Source organism: Rhododendron vialii, chromosome 10a, assembly GCF_030253575.1.
Source record: "Rhododendron vialii isolate Sample 1 chromosome 10a, ASM3025357v1".
Taxonomy (NCBI): Eukaryota; Viridiplantae; Streptophyta; class Magnoliopsida; order Ericales; family Ericaceae; genus Rhododendron; species Rhododendron vialii.
In genome coordinates, this window is record NC_080566.1 from 19,106,783 (window position 1) to 19,134,129 (window position 27,347).

The 27,347-nt window shown below is 39.9% G+C and overlaps 3 protein-coding genes across 7 annotated transcripts in view; all 3 read left to right on the top strand.

The window, feature by feature from the left end:
- Positions 1 to 4,847, top strand: part of LOC131304287 (phosphoglycerate mutase-like protein 4) — a 48,590-nt gene extending 43,743 nt beyond the window's left edge. For 3 of the 5 annotated variants that reach the window (XR_009192345.1, XM_058331482.1, XM_058331481.1), the window contains exon 4: positions 1,449 to 4,847. Coding sequence is in view for 2 of the 5 variants with exons in the window: in XM_058331481.1 (XP_058187464.1) it covers positions 1,449 to 1,616 (168 nt within the window). In the remaining 3 variants the exon portion in view is untranslated. Of the gene's footprint in view, positions 1 to 1,434 lie in introns of all 5 variants that reach the window. The other 2 variants (XM_058331480.1, XM_058331483.1) reach the window with 2 other exon arrangements.
- Positions 4,848 to 4,954: 107 nt separating this feature from the next.
- On the top strand, positions 4,955 to 6,558 carry LOC131302983 (uncharacterized). Its single transcript, XM_058329776.1, has 4 exons — positions 4,955 to 5,035; positions 5,252 to 5,330; positions 5,416 to 5,934; positions 6,246 to 6,558. Exons 1-4 carry the CDS (start codon positions 4,955 to 4,957, stop codon positions 6,278 to 6,280), a joined length of 714 nt encoding a protein of 237 aa, XP_058185759.1. The 3' UTR covers positions 6,281 to 6,558.
- A 19,132-nt stretch (positions 6,559 to 25,690) lies between these two features.
- LOC131304288 (uncharacterized) lies at positions 25,691 to 26,994 on the top strand. Its single transcript, XM_058331484.1, has 2 exons — positions 25,691 to 25,945; positions 26,204 to 26,994. Exons 1-2 carry the CDS (start codon positions 25,737 to 25,739, stop codon positions 26,421 to 26,423), a joined length of 429 nt encoding a protein of 142 aa, XP_058187467.1. The 5' UTR covers positions 25,691 to 25,736; the 3' UTR covers positions 26,424 to 26,994.
- The last annotated feature ends 353 nt before the right edge of the window (positions 26,995 to 27,347 follow it).

Consider the following 27,347-nt stretch of genomic DNA (forward strand, 5'->3'; position numbering starts at 1 on the left):
TTCACCCGCATGTGGCATGTGATGGGTGCACAAGTGGGCTCTCTTCTTATAAAGGAAATCTGCCTTCGTCATCAGTGTTTTGCGTCCAATGTTGGACTGAAGGAGTATACTAATGCCTTTTGTTGGTATTTTTTCCATTGGGACCAAAGATGCTTTGTCCTACGTCGGAAATGGAAGAGATCAAGAGGCATACAAATCTCTATAAATGATCTTCTTGGCTAATGGTTTCTTTGCTGGTGTTTTTGTCCCAAATCGGAAATGGAATAGTTTCTTTGCTGGTAATCAATTCAAAGGCTTAATGTGTATAATTTTAAATGCCAATATTCCCAATGTTAGAAGTTATAAACAAATAATTTGATTTTATAGATAAAATTGGCTTGCAAGCTCACTCGAACCTATCCTCATGTTACTCAGGCTCGTTTCTCAAAAAAGATGGAAAACTTGGCTCGAGCTTGTTCATTTGAATGCCGAGTCAAGCTTGAAAGAGCTCATATCGAGCTAAGTCTTGAGCAGCTCGCGACAGGCAGCGGCTCTGTATCCTTACGGCAAGGACGGGCCTTGGTCCAGCCGTAAGGTTCCTTCATTGCAAATCTTTTGATTTGTCTGCTTTGTTCTTTGATACATTCTTCAAACTTCTTCCATCATATGGGAAATTCAATAACAGGAAAGGGTGATTGAATCTAATGCCTTCCATCAAACTTCTCCAGTACTATGCTTTGTGGTCTTTGTATTACGGCAAGGACGGGCCTTGGTCCAGCTGTAAGGTTCCTTCATTGCAAATCTTTTGATTTGTCTACTTTGTTCTTTGATACATTCTTCAAACTTCTTCCATCATATAGGAAATTCAATAACAGGAAAGGGTGATTGAACTAATGCCTTCCATCAAACTTCTCCAGTACTATGCTTTGTGGTCTTTGTATTAACTATTATGTTGGCTGTGAAATTTGCTTCTCCCAATTACCATTGGTTGATATTAATGTGCTGATGATTTGTTTTCAAGAGACTCTGATCTTGACATCTTGACAAGTTTTTTCGAAAGTTCGTTTTGTATAACGTTGCTTTGAATAATTAGAATGTTGAAGTAATTTATTGGCACTAAAAGATCAAACTGTAGGAGATAACAGTTGCAGGTTAAGATGTCAATGCTATTTAGAAAAAAAATGTACATGTCTCCCAAGTAGCATAGTAGCTAATGTGCTCTCTATAAGTCTATCATTTTTTCTGTTTTAATTACCAGCTATAATTTTCATCAAAGAAGAAATTGTCCAAGTTAATAGTGCGTCCTGAAGAGATGCAACAATCTAGTTTGTGGAAAGGATTGGCATTGTGTTATTGATGAAGCCATGTTGCCCTTGTTATTTAGGAAACTAGAAATCTATCTTCAGATTTTATTGTGGTTGGTTAATCATCTGAGATTTTGACACCATTATTTAGCCTTTTTATTTCAGGTTGTTAAAGATCTAGACCTACGAGAAAGACGTTTGGGAGATCTTCATGGTCTTGTATATCATGAAGCATCCAAAATATCTCCCAAGGCTTATGTGGCTTTATCATCGCATAGAGCAAATCAACAAATCCCAGTGAGCTCTCATTTCTTGTTTAAATTGAGAAACTAGAAGAAGTTAATTGCACATTTGTTTTACAAACTGAAATAGATGCAAATTAGGTTAGGCTATTACAACTCTGCATATTTCACCAGTTCTGCTTGAAGCCATCTTTCTGGCTAAATACAGACAATTTAATTTTATGCATTGGATATAGTTAGAGGGACATTAACCCAAAATATTTTTAGTGACCACTATAATTTACCTAATCAGCTGCTATGGTCTGGCTGGTGACTAAGGTTCTTAATGCCGTACTGAACATGGCACTGTTATGGGTACTAGTACGGTAAAAGTACAGTGTACATTATGATTCTTATATTAAAAGTACAGTGTACATATATACTTGAAAACTTAAACCTTCATTTTGTACAAATATAATATATTTACATTTAATGGTTGATTACACACCAATACTTTCTAGCAACTTCTCAGACTTTTCTTTGCATTGTTACATTGTACAATTTTTTGTTTTCCACTTGTAGCACTTCACTAATCGTAGGGGCAGATGGAAACTCTTTGTACATAAAAAACTGGAAAGATGGACTGCTGTGTTTGGATGAGTTTTTGAGAAATTTTGTAGGGTTATGAGTGGGAGAGAAAGGAGAGTAATGATTGGAAGTTGAGGTAATGATTGGAGAGAGATAGAGAGAGAAATGAGAATAATGATTGGAGATAGGGGTGAGTAATGATTGGAAGTAGGGGTAATAAGTGTTTTTTGAGTTTGGAATTTTTTTTTTGAAAAGCAATCCAAACAAAGTAGGAAACTCTTTAGAACAAATACGCACAATAGGGTGAGATTAAGTTGATAGGATCAAATTCTTGAGCAAGTCTTGTTATGGATCTTACCCTTGTGGTCTTGGGATGGGGCTAAACCAAGTTCATCCACTTCATTGAGAAGGCGTGCTCATTTCCTAACACAAATGACAGAGAAGGGGGATTTTGGAATTTTATGAGCATGTACTAGCTGAACATAGTAGAAATATGACACTAGCTAAGAGCTGTTTGAACGAGCTTTTAGGGCATCAACTGCAGCCCACATAACCCAGTGTAAGTTCTTCTCACCGTACTGTGAAGATGATCAACTAATATATATATTCACGATTCATCAAGATATTTTGGGAATCGTTGAGCGTGAGTGTGTGTGAATTGGAGTTTGTGATAGCGGGTTTGTTAATAGTTTTTTTTTGTAAGTGTGCTCCTCCTACACTTTCTATCTGATTGAGGGGAAGTTTATGCCTTTGAGGTTGGTGGGTACATTCTCTTCACAAAAGGGTTTTCAAGTTATTTAATTCCTTGAATCAATAACTCATTGCCTATCTTATGAAAATGTATAAGTGATGGATACTTGGATTGTCGGGAAAGAGAATTTACTTCCTATACTTGCGAAGGGATCCCATGTGGGGAGATGTTCTTTAGATAGATGTCAATCTCTCGGGGTACATACTCTCTTAGGATACTTCACAAGGGTTTTTTGAAAGTGTATGGGTAATTACTCCTCTTCCTTGTCTTTCTTAATTGTAGGATATCCATGCCTAATGACCAAGCAAATGGCTATCATTAAGAAGTACACATCCATACAAAGTAAATTCGACTTGGGCTGACCAAAAATATAACACTTTTTGTATCGTTTCAGTATCAAATATTTTCCACAAATTTAGATCTCTTGTTTAAAGTTGTTGGACTCTTCTTCTGTTGAAGTTAAAAGGTCACACACAAGTGTTCTTTCTTTTCTCTTGAGCTTTCGTATATTAGTACATAACTTGCTTCTGTTTGACTATTACAGATTTACTTCTTCCATTCGACTAGTACATAATTTTCTTATATGCTTTCTTAATCAAATTCAGTGCGCAAGGGCCATGGACTGCTGTGATTGCTTATGATGCATGTGTTCGGTTGTGCCTTAATGCGTGGGCAAAGCAATGAATGGAAGCTCCCATGTTCTTGGAAAACAAATGTGCATTATTGCGCAACGCATTTTGGGGAGTTAATTTTTTCCTTTTTCTTGCTACTAGTATGCTATCATTTTACAATTTCTCCTGATATCTTAGATTATTAGTGTTTCAAGAACCCCAGACAGTATACTAGGGATCATAGCAATAACTAAAACACTTGCTCTTCATGCAGTAGAACTATTGTTTGAAGTAGTTTCACAATTTTAGGAGAAGTTATATGGCTAAGGCATAATAGTGTGGTTACATTTAAGTTATTTTGATTCCTTCTATATTTAGTTTCTTTGTAGCTTTATGAGTGAAGTATATTCTTCACGAGTACTAATCATTTATGCGAGCACTATGTCCAACCTTTATGTTCATCTCACACGTATTCCAGTTTTAAACTTACCATACGGGCTATTTGTTAGATTATTATGGGTTTATTTGTAATTAGGTTATTAGTTGTTCTATTATGTAACTAGTTCATTCCCTAGGACCCTATAATTAGTCTAAACATGTTGTATAAATACTTACGTTGTATTCAATTTATGATGAGAAGAATAACCCTAAATTTCTACGTCTCTTAATTTCACATGGTATCAGAGCGGTAGAACTGAGACCTACCTGTCGTTTTTTCCCTTCCGATCAATCGAGACTCAGCAACTTCCGTCCACCGTCGAGTTTTTTCGGACCCAGTCGATGAACCCAGTTGCCTTGCCCTCGTCGATCGCTCTCTGACGCCGACGAGCCTTGTCGGCACCTCCGTGGTCTATTCTGCCGCCGTACGACATCACTCCAGTCGAGCCCGACGATTTTCGACGTCGTACGACCCTTTTCGACCTTATACGCACTAGATCTGCCTGTTCCGACGCCGTCTCTGCATCTCCAACCATTTCTGATAACACTTGACGTTCACCGGACTACCTACGACCTCCGACAGGCCTGACCCAGTTTCGTTTCGACCTCGCCTACACTTGCCGGATCTCCGACAGACTGTTTCAGTGGTATAACTCTTTGATTTGGAACAGTGGTAGTGGCAGGACTTTTTAATCTATGTATTCGGCACTGGTAGGAGCCTTCACAGGTGTTTTTTGGATATTTATCTGGCACTTGGTATTGTTTCAAGGTGTTTTAAAGGTGGCACTTGGATATGAATATTTTATTTTAAGGTGTTTTTCTGCAATTAGTATTGTTTTGGGGCGTTTATTGCTGAGTTGACTGAGTATTGTGGATTCGGATTTGTGGTTCTACTGTTAAAATGTCATCAGAGGATAAAAACAAAGCTTTCGTTAATACAAAGGATGAGTTGAGTCGCGTAGGGACTCTGGATATTCTCTGGATATTTGTCATATTAAATTGGATGGTACCAATTATTTGATTTGGTCTCACACTTTCACTTTAGCTATTGAGGCCATAAGGATGTCAGAATTTATTGAGGGTTCTATTACTCCACCTGTTGAAGCTGTTGAACTAAAGAAGTTCAAATATCAGAAATCGTTGGTTATGACCTGGTTGTTTAACTCCATGAGAGTTGATATTCGTCATACTTTCCTGCTCCTTGATACTCCATATCAGATTTGGACTATTGCAGCCTGAACCTATTCGCAACAAGATAATGATGCACAGTGTTTTGAGTTGAGAAAAAGATTTCGTACATTGGAACAAAATCATCACCCCGTCTCTGTGTACTTCGCTGACTTGAGTGGAGCATGGCAGGAATTTGATTATTACCAGGGGTTTCAGGCTGCTTGTGCGGTGGATGCTGCTAATTGGTTAAAAAGGATAGAGAGAGCGTGTTTATGATTTTCTTGTTGGCCTTGATATGGAATATGATCCAATTAGAGTGCAGGTATTGGGTTGTGTTCTGTTTTTGTCTTTAGGTGAGGCCTATGGTATTGTTCAACAGGAGGAAAGTAGGAGGAGTGCTATAGTGCATACTCCTACTTCTGATTGTTTTGCTTTGGTTGCCATTCCTCCGGGTCAGTTTGGTTCTAATGCTGGGTTTGTTCCACAGAGTGGTAAGTCACAGCTTGGTGCTAGTAGTGGGCCTATTGATCGTGAGTCACTCCAGTGTGATCATTGCCACAACACTGGCCATACCAAGGATTTCTGTTGGAAGTTACATGGCCATCCCTTTCGCGGGCGAGGGGGTGGACACGGTGGTCGCGGTCGTGGTTTCATGCGTTCTCAAGCCCAGGCTCATTTTTCAGAATCCACAATTGCTACCTTGCCTGATTCTGGGTTCAATACTGGAGGTCAGGCGCCTTCTGATCATGTTAGTGGATTTTCTCAGGGGGAGATGCAAGCTCTCAGGCGCCTCATGGCTTGGGCTGATTCTCCATCTACTATAGCTCCCACCTCCACAACAGGTTCCACGTCATCCTATTTTGCCCACACAGGTATTCCGGCTAGCGCATTTACTGCCTCTTCTGCTATTCCTTGAATTATAGATTCTGGTGCCTCAGATTATATTACAGGTTATTCTTCTGTATTTGATTCGTACTCTACTTGTTCTGGTCTTTAGGTCAGAATAGTAGATGGATCATTCTCTGCTATTTCAAGAAAATGTTCCGTTCGCTATTCTCCATCTATTTCCCTCTCTTCAGTTCTCCATATTTCAAACTTTGCCACTAACATTCTGTTCGTTAGTAGTCTTACTTGTTCTGCAAATTGTTCAGTGATATTTTTTCCTACTTATTGTGTTTTTCAGGAACTGGACACGGGCAAAGTGATTGGCAATGGTAAAACACATGATGGCATTTATTTTTTAGAGTCTGCACCTCGTCCACCCATGTCATGTGGTTTTGCTCTACAAGCAGATACGAGTTCAGCTCTCTCTATGTTACATTAGTGGCACCGTCGATTGGGTCATCCCTCTTTTGGGATTTTAGAAAAACTTTTTCCTACTTTAATTAAGCTTTGTTCTAGGAGTCAATTTTTTTGTGAAGCCTGTGAGCTTGGAAAACATAAACATTCTTTTTATGCACCTATTAATAAACGGAGTGACTTCCCTTTTATGGTTATTCATTCTGATGTCTGAGGTCCTTCTCCTGTTACCTCTCTTAAAGGTTTTCGGGGGTTTGTCACTTTTATTGACTGTTATTCTCGTGTAACTTGGGTGTATTTACTTAAGTCAAAAAGTGAAGTATTTTCTTGTTTTAAATCTTTTCATGCAACGGTGCGCACTCAATTTGACACGAATATCAAAATTCTCCGTAGTGGCAATGGCACTGAGTATATTGATAGGAATTTTAGGGCTTTTTTAGATGACAATGGTATTCTTTTTCAGAATATTTGTGTTGATACTCCACAACAAAATGGAGTTGCTGAACGCAAAAATTGTCATCTTGCTGAAGTTGCTCGCTCTTTTTTGTTCACCATGAATGTTCCCAAATATTTATGGGGAGAAGCGATTTTGACTGCAACTTACCTTATTAATCGCATGCCATCCAGTGTTCTCCACTTCAAAACTCCCATTGACTGTCTTCCTGGTAGTTTTCGTGTCATGACTCTTCTACTGAGAGTCTTTGGTTGTGTATGTTTTGTTCATGCTCCTCATTCCTCTGGTGGCAAGTTAGGTCCTAAAGCCCATAAATGTATTTTCATTGGGTATTCTCCTACCCAGAAGGGCTATAAGTGTTATGATCCGTCATTTAGAAACTTTTTTGTCTCTATGGATGTCACCTTTTGGGAAACAGACCCTTTTTTGTAACAACCCTGATTTTTGGTAAGTAAAAATTTCGAAAAAAATTTGATTTTTTTTTATACTTGGATTTGCTTCCAAAATTCCTTTTAATAATCCGTCGTCAGTTGATTCTAGTCCTTCGTGGCAAATCAAATTAAATTCTAACCGATTAGTTTGAGGAACCAAACTACCGTTTCTACTAGTTACAAATCCCTAACCCTAGATGAACCTTTTTGATCGTCTTTGAGCCTTATGAACTTTTTTAACGTTTACCCATTGGATAATAAAAATTAGGGAAATCATTGTCCATTGGACAATAAGAAAACTAGATTTTCTATCAAAAATATTTTGTACTAGATTTGTTAAGTACAATTATATAGTTATATATAGGTTTATATGCTCATGCTTAAAGGACAAATAGACATTATTTTAATTGGATATCCCCTCACCCCCATTATCCATTGGTCATTAACCGCAAGGGAAATTATTACCCATTGGGTAATAAAACCAATCTTCCAACAAAGTACAAGGATCTATTAAATAATCAAAATTTGGATTTTCCCATGTGATTTTTGTGCATTAAAATATTGGGGTAAATCTAGATCTTAGATTTTAAGTACTTTTAGTAATATTATAGTACTAGTACTTTATGATTATTTTAATGGGAGAATCTTAGCCTTTTTATTTAATTTGATAATTGGTACTTCCATATTTAAATATTGGATATATATACTATATTATATAAAAACCCTAGATTTGTCCAAGTACAAAATCTAATATTTTAATAAGAACATGTGCAAAATTAGATTATTTTAATAGAAAATCTTGATCTTGTAATTTTTTATTGGATATTGGAAATCTACCTAGATTTTTTGGTACATATATATATATAGGTATACTTATTTTATTATAAAGTACCATGTGTTTATTAGAATAGTTTAATAGGAAAATCTTTACCCATTGGACAATAATTGCTAGGAAATTTTTTATCCATTGGGTAATAGCCAAGACTTTTGCTATAAATAGCACCCTTGACCAAGCATTCAACTCACACCTTCCATTCTTCAACTTCTCTCTCTAGAAAGCTTGTGTTGTTCTTCCTTGCTCTTGGTGTTCTTGAGTTCTTCTTGTGTTCTTCAAGAAACTCATCCAAGACTGCCACTAAACCGCCCCTCAACCACCCTTCGATCCAAAAAGTTTAAGTAGTTTAGTCAAGATATAGTTTTAAGAGAAATCTTTCTCTTTCGAAGCTATCGGAAGCCTACCGTAGGAAGTCACTCCGTCCGATTATCAACTTACATTTCGTAGTCATCTCTACCGCCAAGAAGAACGGTAGAATACCTCTATTCACTTCCCTAAGTATAAGTAGATTATCCTTAACGGATTTCGAAAGATAGAACTTATCGTTTGTTTAGAAGTATTTGTATTTTGATCTTTAAGATGATTATGAGCATGCATATATGAATTGCTTGTATTACTTGTGGTGTGATAAAGCATAAGTGATTTTCACTCCAAAGGTGTCCGTACATGTGGCGTTATGCTTTAAGTATTGATTAAGCATGATTGATAATATTGAGTTGGATGATCTTGTTAGTTTAGTTCCAAGTTTTCAATGAATGATTTATGATTACGTGTGAAGTCCTACCGCGGAGTCTATATAGGAAAACGTGACACAAAAATCGAGAAAGTAGAAACATGACACCTAGGGTGTGGATAATGATGAGATGTGTTTTGACACCGCAATGTGGCCGGACTTGGTAGCCCATTATGTGTATGGAAACCCGCGATGAGGCCAAACTTGGTAGCCCATCGTGTGGATTGTGAAAATCGCAACGTGGCTGGACTTGGTAGCCCGTTGTGTGTATGAAAACTCGTAATGTGGCCGGACTTGGTAGTCCATTGCGTGGATTGTGAAAACCACAATGTGGCCGGACTTGGTAGCCCATTGTGAAAATTGCCAATGCGGTCGGACGTGGTAGCCTCATTGGTAATATGGCTTGGTTATCCGCGGAGAGGAGCCAATGCAAGTTTTGTGTGCCAATGGGAACCCGGTGCGGCGGAACCATTGTGAGGATACTCGGGAGACCGGAACGGCCGAACCGAGGTTGGGTGTGTAAAAATGATTTTTGGAAATGATGATATGGTATACGAGAAATGGAAAATGGTGACACGGTCTACGACGAGTCGCGTAGGAGAAACTTAGAAAATCATTGACACCAACGATAGTTTGAATAGCGAATGTGGATGTGTTATTGTTACTATCTGTTGTATATGATCTATTGTTTGTAAGTTATGGGTTAGCGGGTATGGGTTTGTTCTGCTGAGCTTTCGTAGCTCATTGTGTTACCTTTGGTGACCCTGACATATTATACTGATGGCGAGGTCGGTATAATGTGTCAGACTTTGTAGATGAACAGGGTAAGTTGTGCACCTTGGAGGCTTTCGGAGCCGAAGAGCTGGCAAGGATGGAGGAGCAGGCGGAGCTGTAGTTAGGAACCTTAGTTACCCACCCTTGTGTAATAAAAGTACTCTTGTGAGTATTATGATGCAATAAAAATGTTTATTTAACGTACCCAAAATTGAGGGCGTTACATTTTTATTCTCTCTCCACTCCATCTCTTCCGGGGGAGCAAGAAGAGATGAGGGAGGTTTATAGTCATGATCGGGGGAGGAATTATTTTTTAATTATGGTGAGGGGGAGAAGGGAAACTCTGAAGAGGAACTAGTATCTGCAGAAAGAGCAACACATGACATTGATGGTGATATCGAGAACAGATCACAATGGTGGCAAAGGCCTGACTTGCAGGTCTATACTATAATCAAATCACGTTTCGAAAACATTTTTTCTTCTCTCCGCCATAAAGAGAAGTTTTATTAATGTTTCCCACATTCTTTTTCAATTTCTTACTTGCTTGTGTGTGATCACTGCTTATTGCCACAACCTCGCCTTCGAATATAAGGTTGAAAACCCCAAGCGTAGGGCTAGGTTGTTGATAGCAAAATATCCGGAAGTCCGGGATCGTTCCCACAGAGAATCGAATATAGCTTAATTCGGATTGAAGATTTTATGTCGGATTGCGGCGTTTAAGACGGCCAACTTGGTTTTGCTTTAAACGGTGGAAATGCAAGTAACAAGACTAAAAATTTGCTTAATGAACTTAAAACAGGCAAGTCTAGGGTTCGTCTAACCCTTAACTAAGGCCGTTACCGGATCTCAATTTTAACTCAAGCGAGAGTCACGACCGCGTGCTCACACTCAGAAGATTTAACTTTAACGACTACATTTATCAAAAGATTTGATTAAACGGAATTAAATCAACCTATTTTTGCTAAAGTATCTAACATGTAGGATGCCACGAGCCCTCAATATGCTGCTTGCCAAGACCGCTTGACTAAACGACATATCAAGGAGTTAACACCCCTCGCTTAGACCAAAATGGCTAGGTTAGTTTGAATTCCGAAAACCATGATTTTAAGCCCAAGAGGTTGAGAACCAAATAACAACCTAAGTCATCGGGAAAGAGTAACCCAAGACTTAGCCAAGAAACTACTCACACATACTTAAAGCATGGAAGAAAACAAGAAAACGAGACATTACTTTTAACCGAAGGAATTGAAAACAAACTTGATATTATAAAGGATCTAGTCCGTACAAACAACTTTAATAAATGAGAAAACAATAAACGATAAAGACTTACTTGAGTTCTAAGGAAATTACACTTGAAAAAGCTTAAAGAGCTTTAATGGAGGAAAAACTAAAGTTAATAATGTGCTAGGTTTTTAAAATGACAAAGATCAAGCCCTTATTTATACAAAATGGGCTTCTCTCTATTCAAATATCTAAAAAACATACTAATATAGACAACTATTCCAAAAGTGGAAAGTCCAAAAAGCAACAAATATCTGGCCGAAAGCTCGTGGTACCGATACTTATTAAGCAAAGTATCGATACCACGCTGCTAAGTTAAAAAGGGCCATTTCCCTGTAATTATCCCGTATCGATAAGGATTAACGCCGTATCGATACAACATTCGCTGCCTTCCCACGAAGCCTACGCGTATCGATACAGCTTAAGGCTGTATTGATACGGAGCTCTTATCTCCAGGTCTTCAGGCCAGCCTCCACGGCTTGGCACCCGACGGCTCACTAGCTTGCCCGACGCCTCACGCCTTCACTTTTAGGTCCTGTTGGTAGAAATTCCATTGGGCGTGGGTACTTGAACTTTCTTGGGAATTAGCGTCTTGATCAAAATACACCTTGTAAGGGCGTTTAACCTGAAACACTCAACAAACTACCTTTCAAGCAATATTGAATAAAAACGACAAATTATAACTAATTACGCTACAATCTAACGGACTTAAGCACCACGATCAAGCAATCTTAGGTGCTTATCACTCCCCCCAACTTGAGCGTTGCTAGCCCCTAGCAACAAAATCAAAACAAAAAGAAAAATCTAACGATCCTTCCGACATGCTACTTAGCACCAACTCATACTGCAGCTAATTAGCAAGAGTTAAAAACAACTAAATTATTCCAAAACAACTCGCAGCCGAAGATTGAGTGATAAACTAAACATTGAGTGAATTATAAACAAGTATCCAAAATGAGTGTCAAAAGACAAAAGGTGGATATGAAGTTATAGCCTGCACGCAAAGTAACCATATCCCACAAAAATGTGCTCGAATTAGGCACAGAGAACAGAGATACCGAGCCTTTTAAGTGGAGAGCACCATTAAACAGAACTTAAAACTACACAATTTAAAACTTGATTGCCATAAGGAACATGCCACAAACCAAGTATGCTAACTATCATGCGATAAATCAAAATGGAAACAAGGCAAACTAAAGATCTACTAAGGGTTTCATAGCATATATTGATATTGGTTTCATCAAAGAACCGTTAGCAAAATGGGGTGGCGGCCATATACTAGCTAGGTTCAACTACCCTTGGCCGCCACCAACTCCAACTACCAAGTCATAGGCCACATGCCGGCCTCAACAAAAACTTGCTAAATTCCTAAGTTAGAATTCTACCAAACTAAAAACAATAAAGAAATAGAAAGGTGGGCTGTCAACCACCAAGCACCCCGACCAAGTATAGGGATTTCAAAACACTCCACCAACCCTACTCATCATCCCTGAACACAGGTTCCTCCCCAGCAAAATCATCACTGTCTTCATCTGGCTCCATTGGCGGTGGCTCATACGGTTCATGGGTGATTTTGAAATTGAGGGTTAGGGTGCATGGTGAAATGGTCCAAAATGATAATGGATGGTGATATATGGTGGGTAATCAAGAGTTTAAAGCTATTATAGAGAGAGAATGGAGAATTTTCGTATATATAGGGAGAGAAAAAGTAGATTCACCTTGTATAAGTAGGATTTGGTTTGAAAACCTTGAAATCCTTTGGAATTCCTTGAAAGCTTGAAGGTTTAATGGAAGATTATGGAGTTTTAATGGAGATTTGGTGGAGAGAATGGTGGTTTGGGGTTAGGGTTTCATTGGACTTGGACGGTTATGGAGGACAAGTGAGAGAAAATGGGTTTGAGAAGATGAAGAGGTCGGGAGAGAGTTTACTGCAGATTTTAGTTTTAACCCACGCGTATCGATACGGCCGTTAATCCGTATCGATACATTATTCTCTGATTTCCCACAAGGCAAACGCGTATCGATACAGCTTAATTCGTATCGATACGGGGGGCTTAATTCCAGAAGTCCAGCTTTGCCACCCGATAGCCATTGCCGACACCCGAAGCCACTTTAAAAACACACCCAGAGCTTGTAAAACCTGGAATCAGCCCAGCAAAGCACAAAACCAACTTCCAACCATCCACCATAACATTCGGTTTCCTATGGATATGAGCGAGACGTGGACTAGGCTTTATTATTAAAGGACAATGGGACTCTCTTGTGGTTTAATCAAACAAAGATTGCCTTGTATCATTCCCTAAGTATGCCATAGATTCCAAAATGATTTAAAGTAGATAATGAACACAATTAGGCATGACATGAGATGAATACCTAAACTAAGAATATAATGTTCAAAACAACGGGATATGGGTCAAACTTGCTCACAACACACCCAACACCTCATTTCTCACTCTTTAATCATGCATACGAGTTGGAATGTACAAGTTCACCTAAAATATTTACAACGAACTCTTGCCAATTAAAGAACTGATGGGCATGTGCTAAGCCACTTAATTCCACTAACTTTGTAATAACAGAAGGATTGCAATACAAAAAAAAAAAATTGAAAACATATAACCATAAATATATATACTACATAAATCCCTCCTCCCAACTTGAAATATGCTAGCCCTCATAGCATGGAGAACAATAGTAAGGAAAAAGGGAACAAAAGATCGTACCAATGGGGGAATGTCAACCCCCTTATACCTCGATCAAGTTGGAGGCTTTTTGTCGCCACCGGCTCTTTTCGTCATCCGAACGGCTTTCAAGGTCGATTCCTTCGGCTCTTCCAACGGAACCACAGCTAGTCACACAGGATCATGGCCAAAGCTTTATTGGACTAATAACCGCGACACGTAATCGCACCCATGCTTAGGGCTCCTGAATGCCTCAATCACTTCGACGTTAGATCCAAACCACCAAGGCTGGTGTGGTAGCACATACACCTTGCAAAAGACTTCAGCTCGAACTACCTACTAAGAGCCAAATGACATTAGAACCGCCCGACTCGTGTTTTTCGGGCGTCAACAAACATAAATACAAAGAAAAACAAAAAGGAACACCACCCGATTTTCACGCAATCTCACGAGTCATACTTTTCTTTCTGAGTCTCATTGGAGAGATAAGACACGGGTGGCTATACTAGACTGTCAAATTTGTTACATCATGCCCGAAGTAAAATTCACCGCTTAACCTCGCCAAGCAATGAAGCCCAGCGTTCCCTATGATCGAAACAAAGTGAGACGAGATAGAGCCAAGTGCCAAAGCACGGGAATATCAAGTCGCACCCAAAGACCTAAATTGCCCCCGATAGTGACATATCTGGAAAGCATAGATCATTAACGGGAAACTACGACAAAGAAGGACTAATGAAAGCCCGATACAATGATGCATTGGTAAAATCTCTTGGTGAGAAAATCCCAAAAACATAGAAAACATGCAAAACAACAAAAACAATATATACAATATTCACAAATGTACAAGCATAAAGAATTTAATATCAGAGCTCGGAGCGTCCAAGTCACAAGTGGACGCCGCCAAACAATTAAGTCCAGCGTCCCCTAAGATCGCAACCAGGCAGGCATAAGATAGAGCCAAGTGCGGTAGTGGAGCATGGGAATATCAAGGCCTAACCTAAGATCTATACTGCCCCCGTTGGGGCTAATCTGGAAGACGTGAGTGGTGCATTGTGAATTACTCCTATTAGAGAAGCTAATGAAAACCCTATGTCACTGATATTAAAATTGCCCTTACTAACCGGAGCTGGGCACACCATCCTTTTTTTAGTAGTGGCGTGCGGAGCTACATATACCCAAGTCAATGGAGGGTACCCCCTACCCGGCCGGGTCTGACAAACAATTAAGTTCAGCGGTTACGCTTTCGCTCACCGTGCAAATTAATGGAACACAAAACTATACCGACGAGCCATCTGTGTAAACTGGATCGGCCAAAACCTCATCGGGCTCTCCAATTTCGAAACCACCAAGGAAAGGCTTAAGCCTTTGACCGTTCACCTTAAAAGAGGAACCATTACTCATGCTTTCTACTTCTATCGCCCCGTGAGGGAAAATAGTTTTGACAACATAAGGACCGGCCCAACGTGAGCGTAATTTACCGGGGTGAAGATGCAAGCGAGAGTTATAAAACAAAACTTTTTGACCCGACTCAAAGTGTTTAACCACAATTTTCTGATCATGCTTAGCTTTGATTTTAGACTTGTAAGCACTAGAATGGTCATAAGCATCATACCTCATCTCCTCGAGTTCCGTTAATTGAAGCTTCCGACGGGCACCGGCTTTAGATAGATTGAAATTGAGCTTATTGATTGCCCAATATGCCTTGTGCTCAAGCTCCACTAGCAAGTGGCATGCTTTCCCATAGACAAGTCAGTAAGGTGACATCCCCAAAATCGTCTTGTAAGCAGCACGGTAAGCCCACAAGGCGTCGATCAAACGTGTTGACCAATCCTTACGGGTAGGATTAACCGTCTTTTCCAAGATGTTCTTTATCTCCCGATTCGCCAACTCAGCTTGGCCATTGGTTTGCGGATGGTAAGCCATTGAAACTTTGTGCACGATGGAGTACTTCTTCATAAGAGCGGCAATTGACCGGTTGCAAAAGTGAGACCCTTGATCACTGATTATAGCCCGTGGCATCCCAAAAAGCGCCAATATGTACTCCTAGAGAAACTCAACTACAACCTGGGCATCATTGGTGCGAGTAGGGATGGCCTCCACCCATTTGCTTACGTAGTTGACGGCAAGCAAAATGTAAAGGTAGCCAAATGATGTAGGAAAGGGCCCTATAAAATCAATGCCCCAACAGTCGAAAACTTCAATGATTAGGATAGGCGTAAGCGGCATCTCATTGCGTTGCATTACACACCCCAGGAGTTGGCACCGTGCACAACTCCGGCAAAAGGCAAAAGTATCCTTGTACAAGTGTGGCTAGTAGAACTCGCTTTGCAAAATCTTTGCGGTGGTCTTTTTAAACGAGAAGTGGCCACCACAAGCTTCTGTGTGGCAAAACTTAATCACACTTTGCTGCTCAGAGCCGGGTGCACACCGGCGGACAAGTTGGTCGGTGCAATACTTGAAAAGGTATGGGTCGTCATAGGAGAACCGTTTCACCTCCGCCAAAAACCGAAGCTTCTCTTGAGTATTCCAATGTGTAGGTATCAAGGCGGTAACCAAGTAATTCACAATATCTGCATACCATGGAGCCGTGGTGATTGAAAATAGTTGTTCATCGGGAAAAGAGTCACCGATTGGAATATGCGATGTGTGATCTTCGAATTCCAAACGAGACAAATGGTCGGCCACCACATTCTTGACATCTTTCTTGTCCTTAATTGTTAGGTCAAACTCTTGTAAGAGTAAATCCATTGAATCAACCTTGCCTTGGCATCTTGCTTTGTGAAAAGGTATTTGAGGGCGGAATGATCGGTGTAAACGGTGATTGGAGCTCCCACTAAGTAAGACCGAAACTTGTCTAATGCAAAGATTATGGCAAGCAACTCTTTCTCGGTAGTTGAATAATTCATTTGGGCCTCTTTAAGCGTCTTGCTCGCATAATAAATAACATACGGCTCTTTCCCTTGGTGTTGGCCCAAAATGGCCCCGACGGCGTAATTACTAGCGTCACACATAAGCTCAATGGGCAACTCCCAATCTGGAGACCGCACAATAGGTGGAGAGGTAAGACTTGACTTTAACTTGGTAAAAGCAGCCTCACAAGCCGGCGTCCACTCAAAAGGAACATCTTTGGCTAGCAAATGGCATAACGGCCGGGCAATGGCACTGAAATCTTTGATGAACCGCCGATAGAAACCGGCATGCCCTAAAAATGAACGGATGTCCTTTAAGCACTTGGGAGTAGGTAGATTACCAATTAAGTCGATCTTTGCCCGGTCAACTTCAATACCCTTGGATGATACAATGTGGCCAAGAACGATGCCTTCGGTCACCATAAAGTGACATTTCTCCCAATTCAGCACTAGGTTCTTTTCCTCGCACCGAGCTAGCACTAGCCCTAGGTTGGTGAGACAAGCCTCAAAAGAATCACCAAAAACGGAAAAGTCATCCATGAACACCTCCATGATTTTTTCCACCGTGTCACTAAAAAGACCCATAATACACCGCGAGAAGGTACCGGGGCCGTTGCAAAGCCCGAATGGCATACGACGATAAGCAAAGGTCCCGAATGGGCACATGAATGTAGTTTTCTCTTGATTTTCCAAGGCCACCTCAATTTGGTTGTAACCGGAGTACCCGTCCAAGAAACAATAGAACTTGTGGCCGGCCACTCTTTCCAAGATTTGATCTATGAAAGGAAGAGGAAAGTGGTCCTTTCTCGTACTGGCATTCAACTTCCGATAATCAATGCACACCCTCCAACTGGTTTGAACACGCGTTGGAATAAGCTCATCCTTGTCATTCCTCACACCCCGGACTTCTTCGGTACTACTTGAATTGGGCTCACCCACTTAGAATTCGCTATCCGGTAAATGATGCCGACATCCAACAATTTAAGAACTTCCGCTCGCACGACATCCTTCATGATTGGGTTCAAATGCCGTTGAGGTTGGTGAGATGGCTTGACATCATTTTCAAGACAGATGTGGTGGGAGCAAAGGGAGGCATCAATGCCTTTGATGTCGGCTATAGACCACCCGATGGCTTTGGGATATTTCTGTAGCAAGGCAAGCGATTTCAACTCTTGAGGTTCCCTTAGGGCGGAGGAGATCACCACCGGGTATGTTTGACTATTGCCAAGATAAACATACTTGAGTGTATCCGGTAGCGGTTTCAACTCGAGCTTCGGAGGTTCCACACAAGACGGAATGACTCGCTTCTCAATTGCAGGTAGCTCCTCAAATTTTGGGATCCATGGGTTGATACCTAACGCCTCCTCCTCATCTAACAAGGAGCACAAATACGCAACTTCGGGGGCATCAAGAAAATCGGCCTCGGCGGAAGTAAGTGCTAGCTCCAGGTCATCCTTACAAATAAAATCATCAACATGGTCTTGAACAAGTGAATCAATCATACTAACCCCACACACATCCTCATCATCTCCCATTTGGCTCCCAATATGAAACATGTTGACTTGCATCTTCATGTTACCAAAACTCATGTTAAGTTGGCCATCTCGGCAATGAATCACAGCATCGGATGTTGCTAAAAACGGGCGCCTGAGAATAATTGGGATGGATGATTGAGCCGCCGGCACTGGGCACGTATCGAGAACCACAAAGTCAATCGGGTATACAAACTGATCAACTTGAACTAAGAAATCCTCGACCATCCCCTTTGGAACTCGGATACTCCTATCTGCCAATTGCAAAGTCACTTGAGTTGGCTTCATTTCGCCCAACCCGAGTAGTTCATACACCGAGAACGGCAAGAGATTGACACTCGCGCCCAAATCAAGGAGAGCTTTTTCAACAACCTTGCCCCCGATGGTGATGGATATCGTGGGACACCTCGGATCATTGTACTTGAGAGGAAGGGTTGACTGAAAGAGCAAGCTCACTTGCTCGGTCAAGAATACCTTCTTTTGAAGTTGGAGCTTGCATTTATGAGTACACAAGTCCTTCAAAAATTTGGCGTAAAATGGAATCTGTTTAATAGCATCGAGCAAAGGAAGATTAACTGTCACTTGCTTGAGGACTTCATAAATATCAGTATTCAGATTGGGCTTGATCGGCGTCCTTAACCGGTTGGGATATGGTGCTGGAATAGTGAAGGCTTGTGGAACATCACTTTCCTTGGCTTTTCCCTTCTCTTCTTTCGTAGGAGCTGGTTTGGGAGATTCCCCATTTGGCGTTGTTGGCTTTGACGGCATGGGAAAAGGTAGCAAGATTGGCATGACCGGTGGCTCTACCTGAGCATTATCAACAGTTTTCCCACTTCGTAAAGAAATAATGGCCTTGGTTTGCTCGGGGAAAGTCACCGAAGAGCTAACAACCAAGTGTTGACCCTGTGGATTCGCCAAAGGTTGCGTAGGAAGTTTTCCTCTCTCTTGTTGTAACACACCAATAGCCGTCGTCAATTTACCCATTTGATTCCTTATATCATTTATAGCTTGACCTGTTTGCTCGTTGGTAGTCGTTTGCATTTGACAGAATGCGTTCATGGTATCCTCCAAAGATCGCCACGGAGGTGGTGTATGCTGTTGTTGAAACTGATTTTGCCCTTGGAATTGACCAGATGGTATAAATCCTGGAGGTCCTTGAATTGTAGGAAACCGTGGCGGGCCTTGAAGTTGAGGTTGTCGCCAAGTCTGATTCTGAGCAGGAGGAGGACCTTGCGAAGTGACGAAGTGCCCGCTTCATTCTCATTACTCCAACGGAAAGCTGGATTAGACCGCAACCCCGGATTATAAGTATTTGAGTACCGATCCCAATGTTGATTCAATGCACACACTTCTTCCGTGGGAAGTTGACTATAATGGTGTCAGAGGGTGGGAATGGTATGGCAATTGTCAGTAGAGTGACCCATGGTCTCACAAATGACACACACTTCCTCCACTTGGCGAACGTCCTTCACTTCTTTCACTTGGACCGAATCTAGCTTCATTTTGTCCAACTTTAATGATAACTCGTCCAACCTTTTCTCAAGTCCATTATGCTCACTCACCGAAAACTTACCGGAGCCTCCCAGACCTTGATTTCTCATTGCATGTTCACCCGGATCAATGTATTCCCAAGTTTGAGCCCTCTTCGCCAAAGCGTCTAAGAACTCCCAAGCGGCATTGGGATCCTTCCCCATAAAGTCACCGCTCCCCATAGTATCAAGAAGCTGCTTGGACTCCCGATCACAACCCAAATAGAAATAATTAATCACCAAGTACATGGGAAAATTATGGTGTGGGACAGCTGCAAGTAAATCCTTATATCGTCCCCAATACTTGTAGAAGACCTCCCCATCTTTTTGCTTGAAATTCTAAATTTGGTCCATGAGAAGCTTGGTTCGGCTAACTGGGAAAAACTTTGTGGTGAATACATCCTGAACTTCCCCCCACGTGAGTAAAGATCGGGCCTTCACAGAGTGAAACCCCTGCTTGGCTTTGTCTTTGAGTGAGAAAGGGAATAACTTCAGGCGAGCTTGGTCTAACTGTCCCGGCCCTATCACAAAAGTGCTGACAGTGGTCTCAAATTCCCGAATGTTAGCATAAGGATCCTCAAGTTCACACCCTCGAAACTCTGGTATTACTTGGTGATATTTTGGTTTGAAAGCAAACGCATTGGCGGCAGTGCAATTTGGAATGGCTATCGGCGAAACGTGCGGACCTCTTTTCGGAGTTAGGTAATCACGCAAAGTACGAGTTGGTTGTTCTGCCATTTGCCTTAACGAAGGTGATAACTCACGCGGTGGAAACCTGAATGATATTACGAACCCTCGGAGAAGAAGCAGACCTATGCAACCGATTGGAAAAAGGGCTACGATAGACGTTGAGCATACAACTTGCACAAATCTAGTTAACACACTACAGGGGCTATGTTGCCACCTCGTTCACAAACAGTCTCGTGGGGTTATACCACCTCCACGACTATATAATACAAACAGTAAAAAGGCAATTGATGCTCAAATTAGCTTCGTTACACCTCAAGTCGAATTGGTGGCTCTGTCAGAGGTATCTGCTAAGTTGAGTTCAATTTACACAAAAGAAAAATAAATGGAGTACTTACAATGGTTTGTCGATCCCCCAAATAATGCTTACTGAATATAAGGTTGAAAACCCCAAGCGTAGGGCTAGGTCATTGATAACATAATATCCGGATGTTCGGGATCGTTCCCACAGAGAATCGAATATAGCTTAATTTGGATTGAAGGTTTTATGTCAGATAGCGGCATTTAAGACGGCCAACTTGGTTTTGCTTTAAACGGTGGAAATGCTAAGTAACAAGACTAAAAATTTGCTTAATGAACCAAATGCTAAGTAACAGGCAGGTCTAGGGTTCGTCTAACCCTTAACTAAGGCCGTTACCGGTTCTCAATTATAACTCAAGCGAGAGTCACGACCGCGTGCTCACACTCGGAAGATTTAACTTTAATGACTACGTTTATCAAAAGATTTGATTAAATGGAATTAAATCAACCTATTTTTGCTAATGTATCTAACATGTAGGATGCCACGAGCCCTCAATATGCTGCTTGCCAAGACCGCTTGACTAAACGACATATCAAGGAGTTAACACCCCTCGCTTAGACCAAAATGGCTAGGTTAGTTTGAATTCCGAAAACCATGATTTTAAGCCCAAGAGGTTGAGAACCAAATAACAACCTAAGTCATCGGGAAAGAGTAACCCAAGACTTAGCCAAGAAACTACTCACACATACTTAAAGCATGGAAGAAAACAAGAAAACGAGACATTACTTTTAACCGAAGGAATTGAAAACAAACTTGATATTATAAAGGATCTAGTCCGTACGAACAACTTTAATAAACGAGAAAACAATAAACGATAAAGACTTACTCGAGTTCTAAGGAAATTACACTTGAAAAAGCTTAAAGAGCTTTAATGGAGGAAAAACTAAAGTTAATAATGTGCTAGGTTTTTAAAATGAGAGAGATGAAGCCCTTATTTATACAAAATGGGTTTCTCTCTCATCAAATATTTAAAAAGCATACTAATAAAGGCAACTATTCCAAAAGTGGAAAGTCCAAAAAGCAACAAATATCTGGCCAAAGGCTCGTGGTATCGATACGGATTAAGCAAAGTATCGATACCACGCTGCTAAGTTAAAAATGGCCATTTCCCCGTAATGATCCCGTATCGATACGGATTAAGGCCGTATCGATACAACATTTGCTGCCTTCCCACGAGCCTATGCGTATCGATACGGCTTATGGCTGTATCGATACAGAGAGCTTATCTCCAGGTCTTCAGGCCAGCCTCCAAGGCTTGGCACCCGACGGCACACTAGCTTGCCCGACGCCTCATGCCTTCACTTTTAGGTCCTGTTGGTAGAAATTCCACCGGGCGTGGGTACTTGAAGTTTCTTGGAAATTAGCCTCGTGATCAAAATACGCCTTGTAAGGGCGTTTAACCTGAAACACTCAACAAACTACCTTTCTAGCAATATTGAATAAAAATGACAAATTATAACTAATTACGCTACAATCTAACGGACTTAAGCACCACGATCAAGCAATCTTAGGTGCTTATCAATCACGTTCTCTCTATCTTGTCATGTTTTCCTCCTTTTTGTTGCCTACTTCGGAATAATGCTCTGGGAAGGAAAGAAGTGAATATGGTGTGATGGTGAAACTGACATTTACCCTCTTGCTTGAACAGTTATTAATCAGAAAACATTGTACAATATTTACAAGAAAAGGACAAAGAACGTTAAGATTGACATCGAAGAATACAATAGAATGAAAAAGCTGATCCAGATTCTACAGAGAAGTTTCAAGCCTTCAATATGGAAAGGTGGCCACTTAACTATGGAAGTTTTTTTGGGCCAGTTCGGGCTTGAAAAAAAGAAACTTGAATAAAACTCATTGTTTACACCTATTTGACAAGCCCCGAAAATTTTAGATGGTGTAGGAGTTCAAGGAGAGAGATGAGAACCGCAAGTCATTCGTCTGGAGGAGAAGGTTCCGTGATGAGAAAGATATTGACACAATCAATGATCTTCATGAGCATTTCACTAAGACCAAGATGGTGTCCACCTATTTAAAAGGTCATGTTTTCTGATTTGTCCCTTTTCTCGACTGTGTGTCACACAGTATTTGCTTTAGGTATTGTTTTTCTTTCTTCTTATTTTTATGAGTAGGGTATATAGATAGTTGAACTTTCTTGCTGAGAAACACAACTAGCTTCCATTTTACTTCTTCCAAGCTTTGGGGTCATCTTTACCTTTGTCGACATTGTTGGTTTTGGGAGACACTAGCTGACAATTTGACTCATTTTCGTTGTTTAGTTTAATATTTTTTATTCATTCGGTTATATTGCTGGGTTTGGATTAGAATAGATAGTTTCTCTTTGTTTTAGAGCATCTCTAGTGGTGGTGTTAAAATTTTTTGTGTTATATCACATAAAGTGTATAATGTGGGTCCCTATTTTTATTTGTTAAGAGTATAAATTTAGAAAATGAATGTGTTGTAGTGGTGTAGTGAAGATGTGTGGTAGGGTGAGTTAAAGAATATAAAAATAATATTCTCTCTCTACCCTCTTTATCTCTCTTTTCCACATCCCTCTCTTTCTCTTTCTCTCGTCTCTCCTCATTTGCTGTCAACGTCAGCCTTTGGCAGAGAAGGCTGCACTTCTCTCTCACCTTCTCTCTTCTCCCTTCTCCCTTGTGCGTTTAAGGCTTAGCTATAGTTAGAACACCTGCAAGTGAAGGAGTGCCTGATTTGCCCAGTTAGCAATGTACTAACTCAACCACTAGATACAAATTGATTTTGTTTGTTAACTCAGTTAACTTGTGAGCAAATATACCTCTTTTAACTCTATCATTAGAGATGCCCTGAGCTTACCATGAAGACTTTTAGGCTATCTCAATTTTGACGGGTCAAAACATTTCAACAACCTATGTGTGTAAACAATATTTTGATAATGGTGTATTATCTAGGCTGCGGACCATGCTTTTTATTATTCTTTATTTTCAGACATGCAAGTAAAAGAACCTTGAAACTAATTTTAGCGCTTTTTGCCTTTTTTCTGGCAGTTGGCTAGTATGATTTGCAGCAAAAACTCTACTCTATACTTTAAACTACAACTGCCTGGACCGACTTTGAAACCTTCAGCTTTTGCTCTCTATAATTTCCATCCCTATGTAATAAACTTTCAGACTTTTTAGTCCTATCTCTCATACAAATTAGTCCACTCTAAATAAAAACCTACTATAACATGATTGGCACAAACATCACAGGCATAAGACTTCGCGTGCTAGCATGTGCGACTCACCTAGTGTAAAGACTAAAAACGTTGAAGCCAATTGGATGGCTTGCCAAAATTTTCCCGATTTTTCGAATTTTAGCTCTTCAATTGGCAGCCCTCTTCTTTGCCATGAGGGGCAATTTGGTCTATTGCTCTTCACTCGTTGTGACCACAGATTTTTTCTTGTGAACCATATACGGCCACGTAAGGATTGGAAAGAACCAAGTTTTTTTGTTCCAATTTTTCCTCTCTGTGGTCTCTCACATGCAGTAAGAGGGTTTTACTGTTCAGCCAAAAATGGCGACTGCTCTCATCTTCTCTACCTTCCCTCTTCGCCACCGACTTCCATTGCTTCTCTCAATAGACCATGGCCGCGGCTATGCGATTGATATGTCGTCTTCTCTTGATTATTCAAATGCTGACTGATCTTCATCAAAACCATAATTGATCACCAAGATTTTGTTGGTTTGTACTCAATCCCTAATATACTTTTTGGGGTTTTCGATTTTACGGAGTATACCAACTCCTATTATTTTTCTACTATGCAATTTTTTCCCACCTTTCTTCTTTCACCAATTTTCTTTCGTACAACAATCTCTCTCACTCATCTTGGACTATGGACGGCCTCATTCGAAACCCTCTCTAAACAATGGAAGGTGAAATTTACAAATCTATTTGCCTTTTTGGGTATTGGTTATCCAAATAGCTGGCCAAGATATGGTCACAGTGCCACTAACCATGATTTGGCTATTTTCTGTAGCTTTTTTACAGTTATTGTGAGATCTGTTGCACACTTTCATATTCTAGATGGCATCCAAAAGGTAGTATTTTTTGTTTTATGTACAAATTGATGTAGATGTCGCTCTCTTTCAGCTATTCTGTTATCATGATTAGTTGGTATGAGTTGCGAGATTTTTCAAGTTTGATAGGTAGTTTTTGGTGATATTTGTTTGTTTGAGTTTTATCGGTGATATGTTTTTTCTAGCTTTTGTGTAAATGGTAGACCATAATAGGGATTGTAAATTTTTTTGCCTTGTGATATTTGATAGTCTTGCAACGACTGTTTTAGTGATTCCTGATTCTTTTCTTGTTTCTTATTTCGTTCATGTAGGACTGTTGAGTCGTGTTTACTTGTTGGAGCTCCAACAATAAGTAAGGGAATGCTTCTCACAATTATAGAGTTCATTACTCTTTTTGTTTTGTGTTTTGGTTAGTGTTGGAGTTGTTGGGTGTTCTGTACTCCTAAAAAATGTGGATGAGCTATACTTTTGCATGTGGTTTTGCCTGGATGTTCTCCTGGAAACTGCTTGTATTGAAACCCTGAAACATGACGTATTCTGTTTAATTAGGACTTTTTTTTTATCAGCCTCTGTTTAAATAGGACTTAGGAGTGAATGAGTTCTTTGTTTCTGATCCGGCTTGTAGTAGCTTACACCTGACATAAATTTTCGAACGGACCAGCCCGTAGGAAAAGAAAAAAAGGGTTTGCAAAACCATAAAAAATTCCAGTGCTTGATTCCTAAGGAAAAGAATCATATGCTTGATTCCTCATTTAAAGAAATCGCCATCTGAATTTTCTTTTCGCCTTTTTGCCTTAATAATTCTGTGATCCAAACATCATATAGCAACTGCCAAACCTTTTTCTTCATGTCCTGCATCTAACAAAATTGGACAGCCAATTTTTGGGTTGTGAGAAATAAGCATGACTGTAAATGGAGGAACTGCTCGATACTTTGCTTAAATTTCCCAACATCAAAACATGACTCCATGGGCTAAGCTTAGAAATTTGCAAGGACTCAACATGCCAATAAAATTAGTGTGACGGACACACCAATACGTTGTAGCGTTATGAGCTTCACAGACTTTTCTTTGCATTTTTAGCTAGATTTATTTTCCTGATTCTCTATTTATTGGTATTGCATTTTTAGCAAATATGTGGCAACTATTTTTAAGCAAATATGTGAAAACTTTCTCGATTCTCTATTTCATGCGTCATCTCTTTAGAATCCTCTTTGTTCATGCGTCATTTTTTGGTGTTTTTAGGCTTATAGTCAAATTTATTCTAGTTTACATGATGCTGGACACTACGAGTTTGCTTGTCTTCAAAACTCAATTCGGACACGGATTTAACTGCATGATAAGGTGAGAGAGAGTAGGAGTAAGAATGGTAAAGATTACATTTTCTAGATTATAAAATTTACAGTCTTGTTACTCTACATGTTTAGAGAGAGAGAGAGAGGGCACTTACAATTGAAGGGATATCAGTTAAGTTTTCAGTGCTTGCTTGCTACAAATAGTAAACCCTTTGGAAAGCTACACATATGGCAAAACTTCAACTAAGCAATGTTTCATATGTTCTTTTGACTTGAGGTTTATAATTATTTCCTTTCATATTTTCAGGTTAATTGTGCCGATTCCGTCCCTTCTTCAGCACCTGGTTGTTGACTTTATAGCTAAAATTAGACAGATTGATACTTTAAGCCCTAATGTCTCAATATTCTGCATTTGCAGTATGCAACCAATGCTATTACAGTCAGGATGTGAACTACTAATGAAAAAGCGCTCTTCTCAACTTATTGGCGAGGGAATTGCTCCAAAACCTAAGAAAATGGTTGGATAGATGAAATTGCAAGGTAATATTTGATTTCCTATCTTTGAAGTTCTGACCAAGAACAAATGGAAATTGACCATTCCATTGTGTGACCAATCACTAATGTATGCAGTCCGAAAGGTGAAAATGGCTCTCTCGACCCATCAAAGGCTTCACTTTTTCATCCCTTCGGGCACCATTGATAAAAATTGATTTTGTTCAATATCAGTTTTACAATTTACAATCAACACTCTCTACTGGCTGGAAAGCACTTCGAAAAATATATTTTGTTCGCATTCCTCCAAATGGTTCCTTTCCACGCTAGAGCTTGGCATATGTTTTGCCTAACGCTTAGTATGTGAAACTAGTTTTTAGACTCTTGAAAATTGGGTTAACAACTTTGCGTAGCAGTTCATCTGCTCTTGAAGTTGTTCAAGGTACGTGGACCCTATACATGAGAAATTTATGGTTTTTGCAGTTTCAATCACCTTTTCTATTATTGGCAAGGATTTTAGCTTTGATGTTCCTTTTCACAGTAGTTCAAACACGTTGAATTTTGTTACCTCTGTTTGATTGCTTCTTTTTATTAGTTTTTCGGGATATTATAGATTCCGAATCTTGTTTTAAAGATATTCGAAAAGAAGCTATTCCTAGAATATGCTAAGTGGAGTTTCTAAATTCTCAAAGCTCTTTTGTCCACAAATAGTAAATATACTATGCTAATGACGGGTAATTGTGTTTTCAAAAACTGTTTCTGAAAACTTATTTCGAAGGTATATCAATTATCCTAACTATTTTACAGTTTGTTTTTGCCTTTGCATAGTTTTTAATCTAGGGATGCACTTGTTATTATGGCATTATAAGACAGTTAAATAGGTCTAATGTGGATCTTGATTGATCAATGAAAAGTTGTTTCGTGTAGTTAAGTTCTTTTTGCTTTGGTTCTTGGCTTAT

What these genes read in the sequence shown, in the direction of transcription:
- LOC131304288 (XM_058331484.1), top strand. Translation starts at nt 25,737, where the DNA reads ATGTGGCAACTATTTTTAAGCAAATATGTGAAAACTTTCTCGATTCTC. An exon ending in GGATTTAACTGCATGATAAG is followed by an intron (nt 25,946 to 26,203) that starts GTGAGAGAGAGT and finishes TCATATTTTCAG; the next exon opens with GTTAATTGTGCCGATTCCGT.
- LOC131302983 (XM_058329776.1), top strand. Translation starts at nt 4,955, where the DNA reads ATGTCAGAATTTATTGAGGGTTCTATTACTCCACCTGTTGAAGCTGTT. An exon ending in AAAAAGGATAGAGAGAGCGT is followed by an intron (nt 5,331 to 5,415) that starts GTTTATGATTTT and finishes TTTTGTCTTTAG; the next exon opens with GTGAGGCCTATGGTATTGTT. An exon ending in ATCCTATTTTGCCCACACAG is followed by an intron (nt 5,935 to 6,245) that starts GTATTCCGGCTA and finishes TGTGTTTTTCAG; the next exon opens with GAACTGGACACGGGCAAAGT.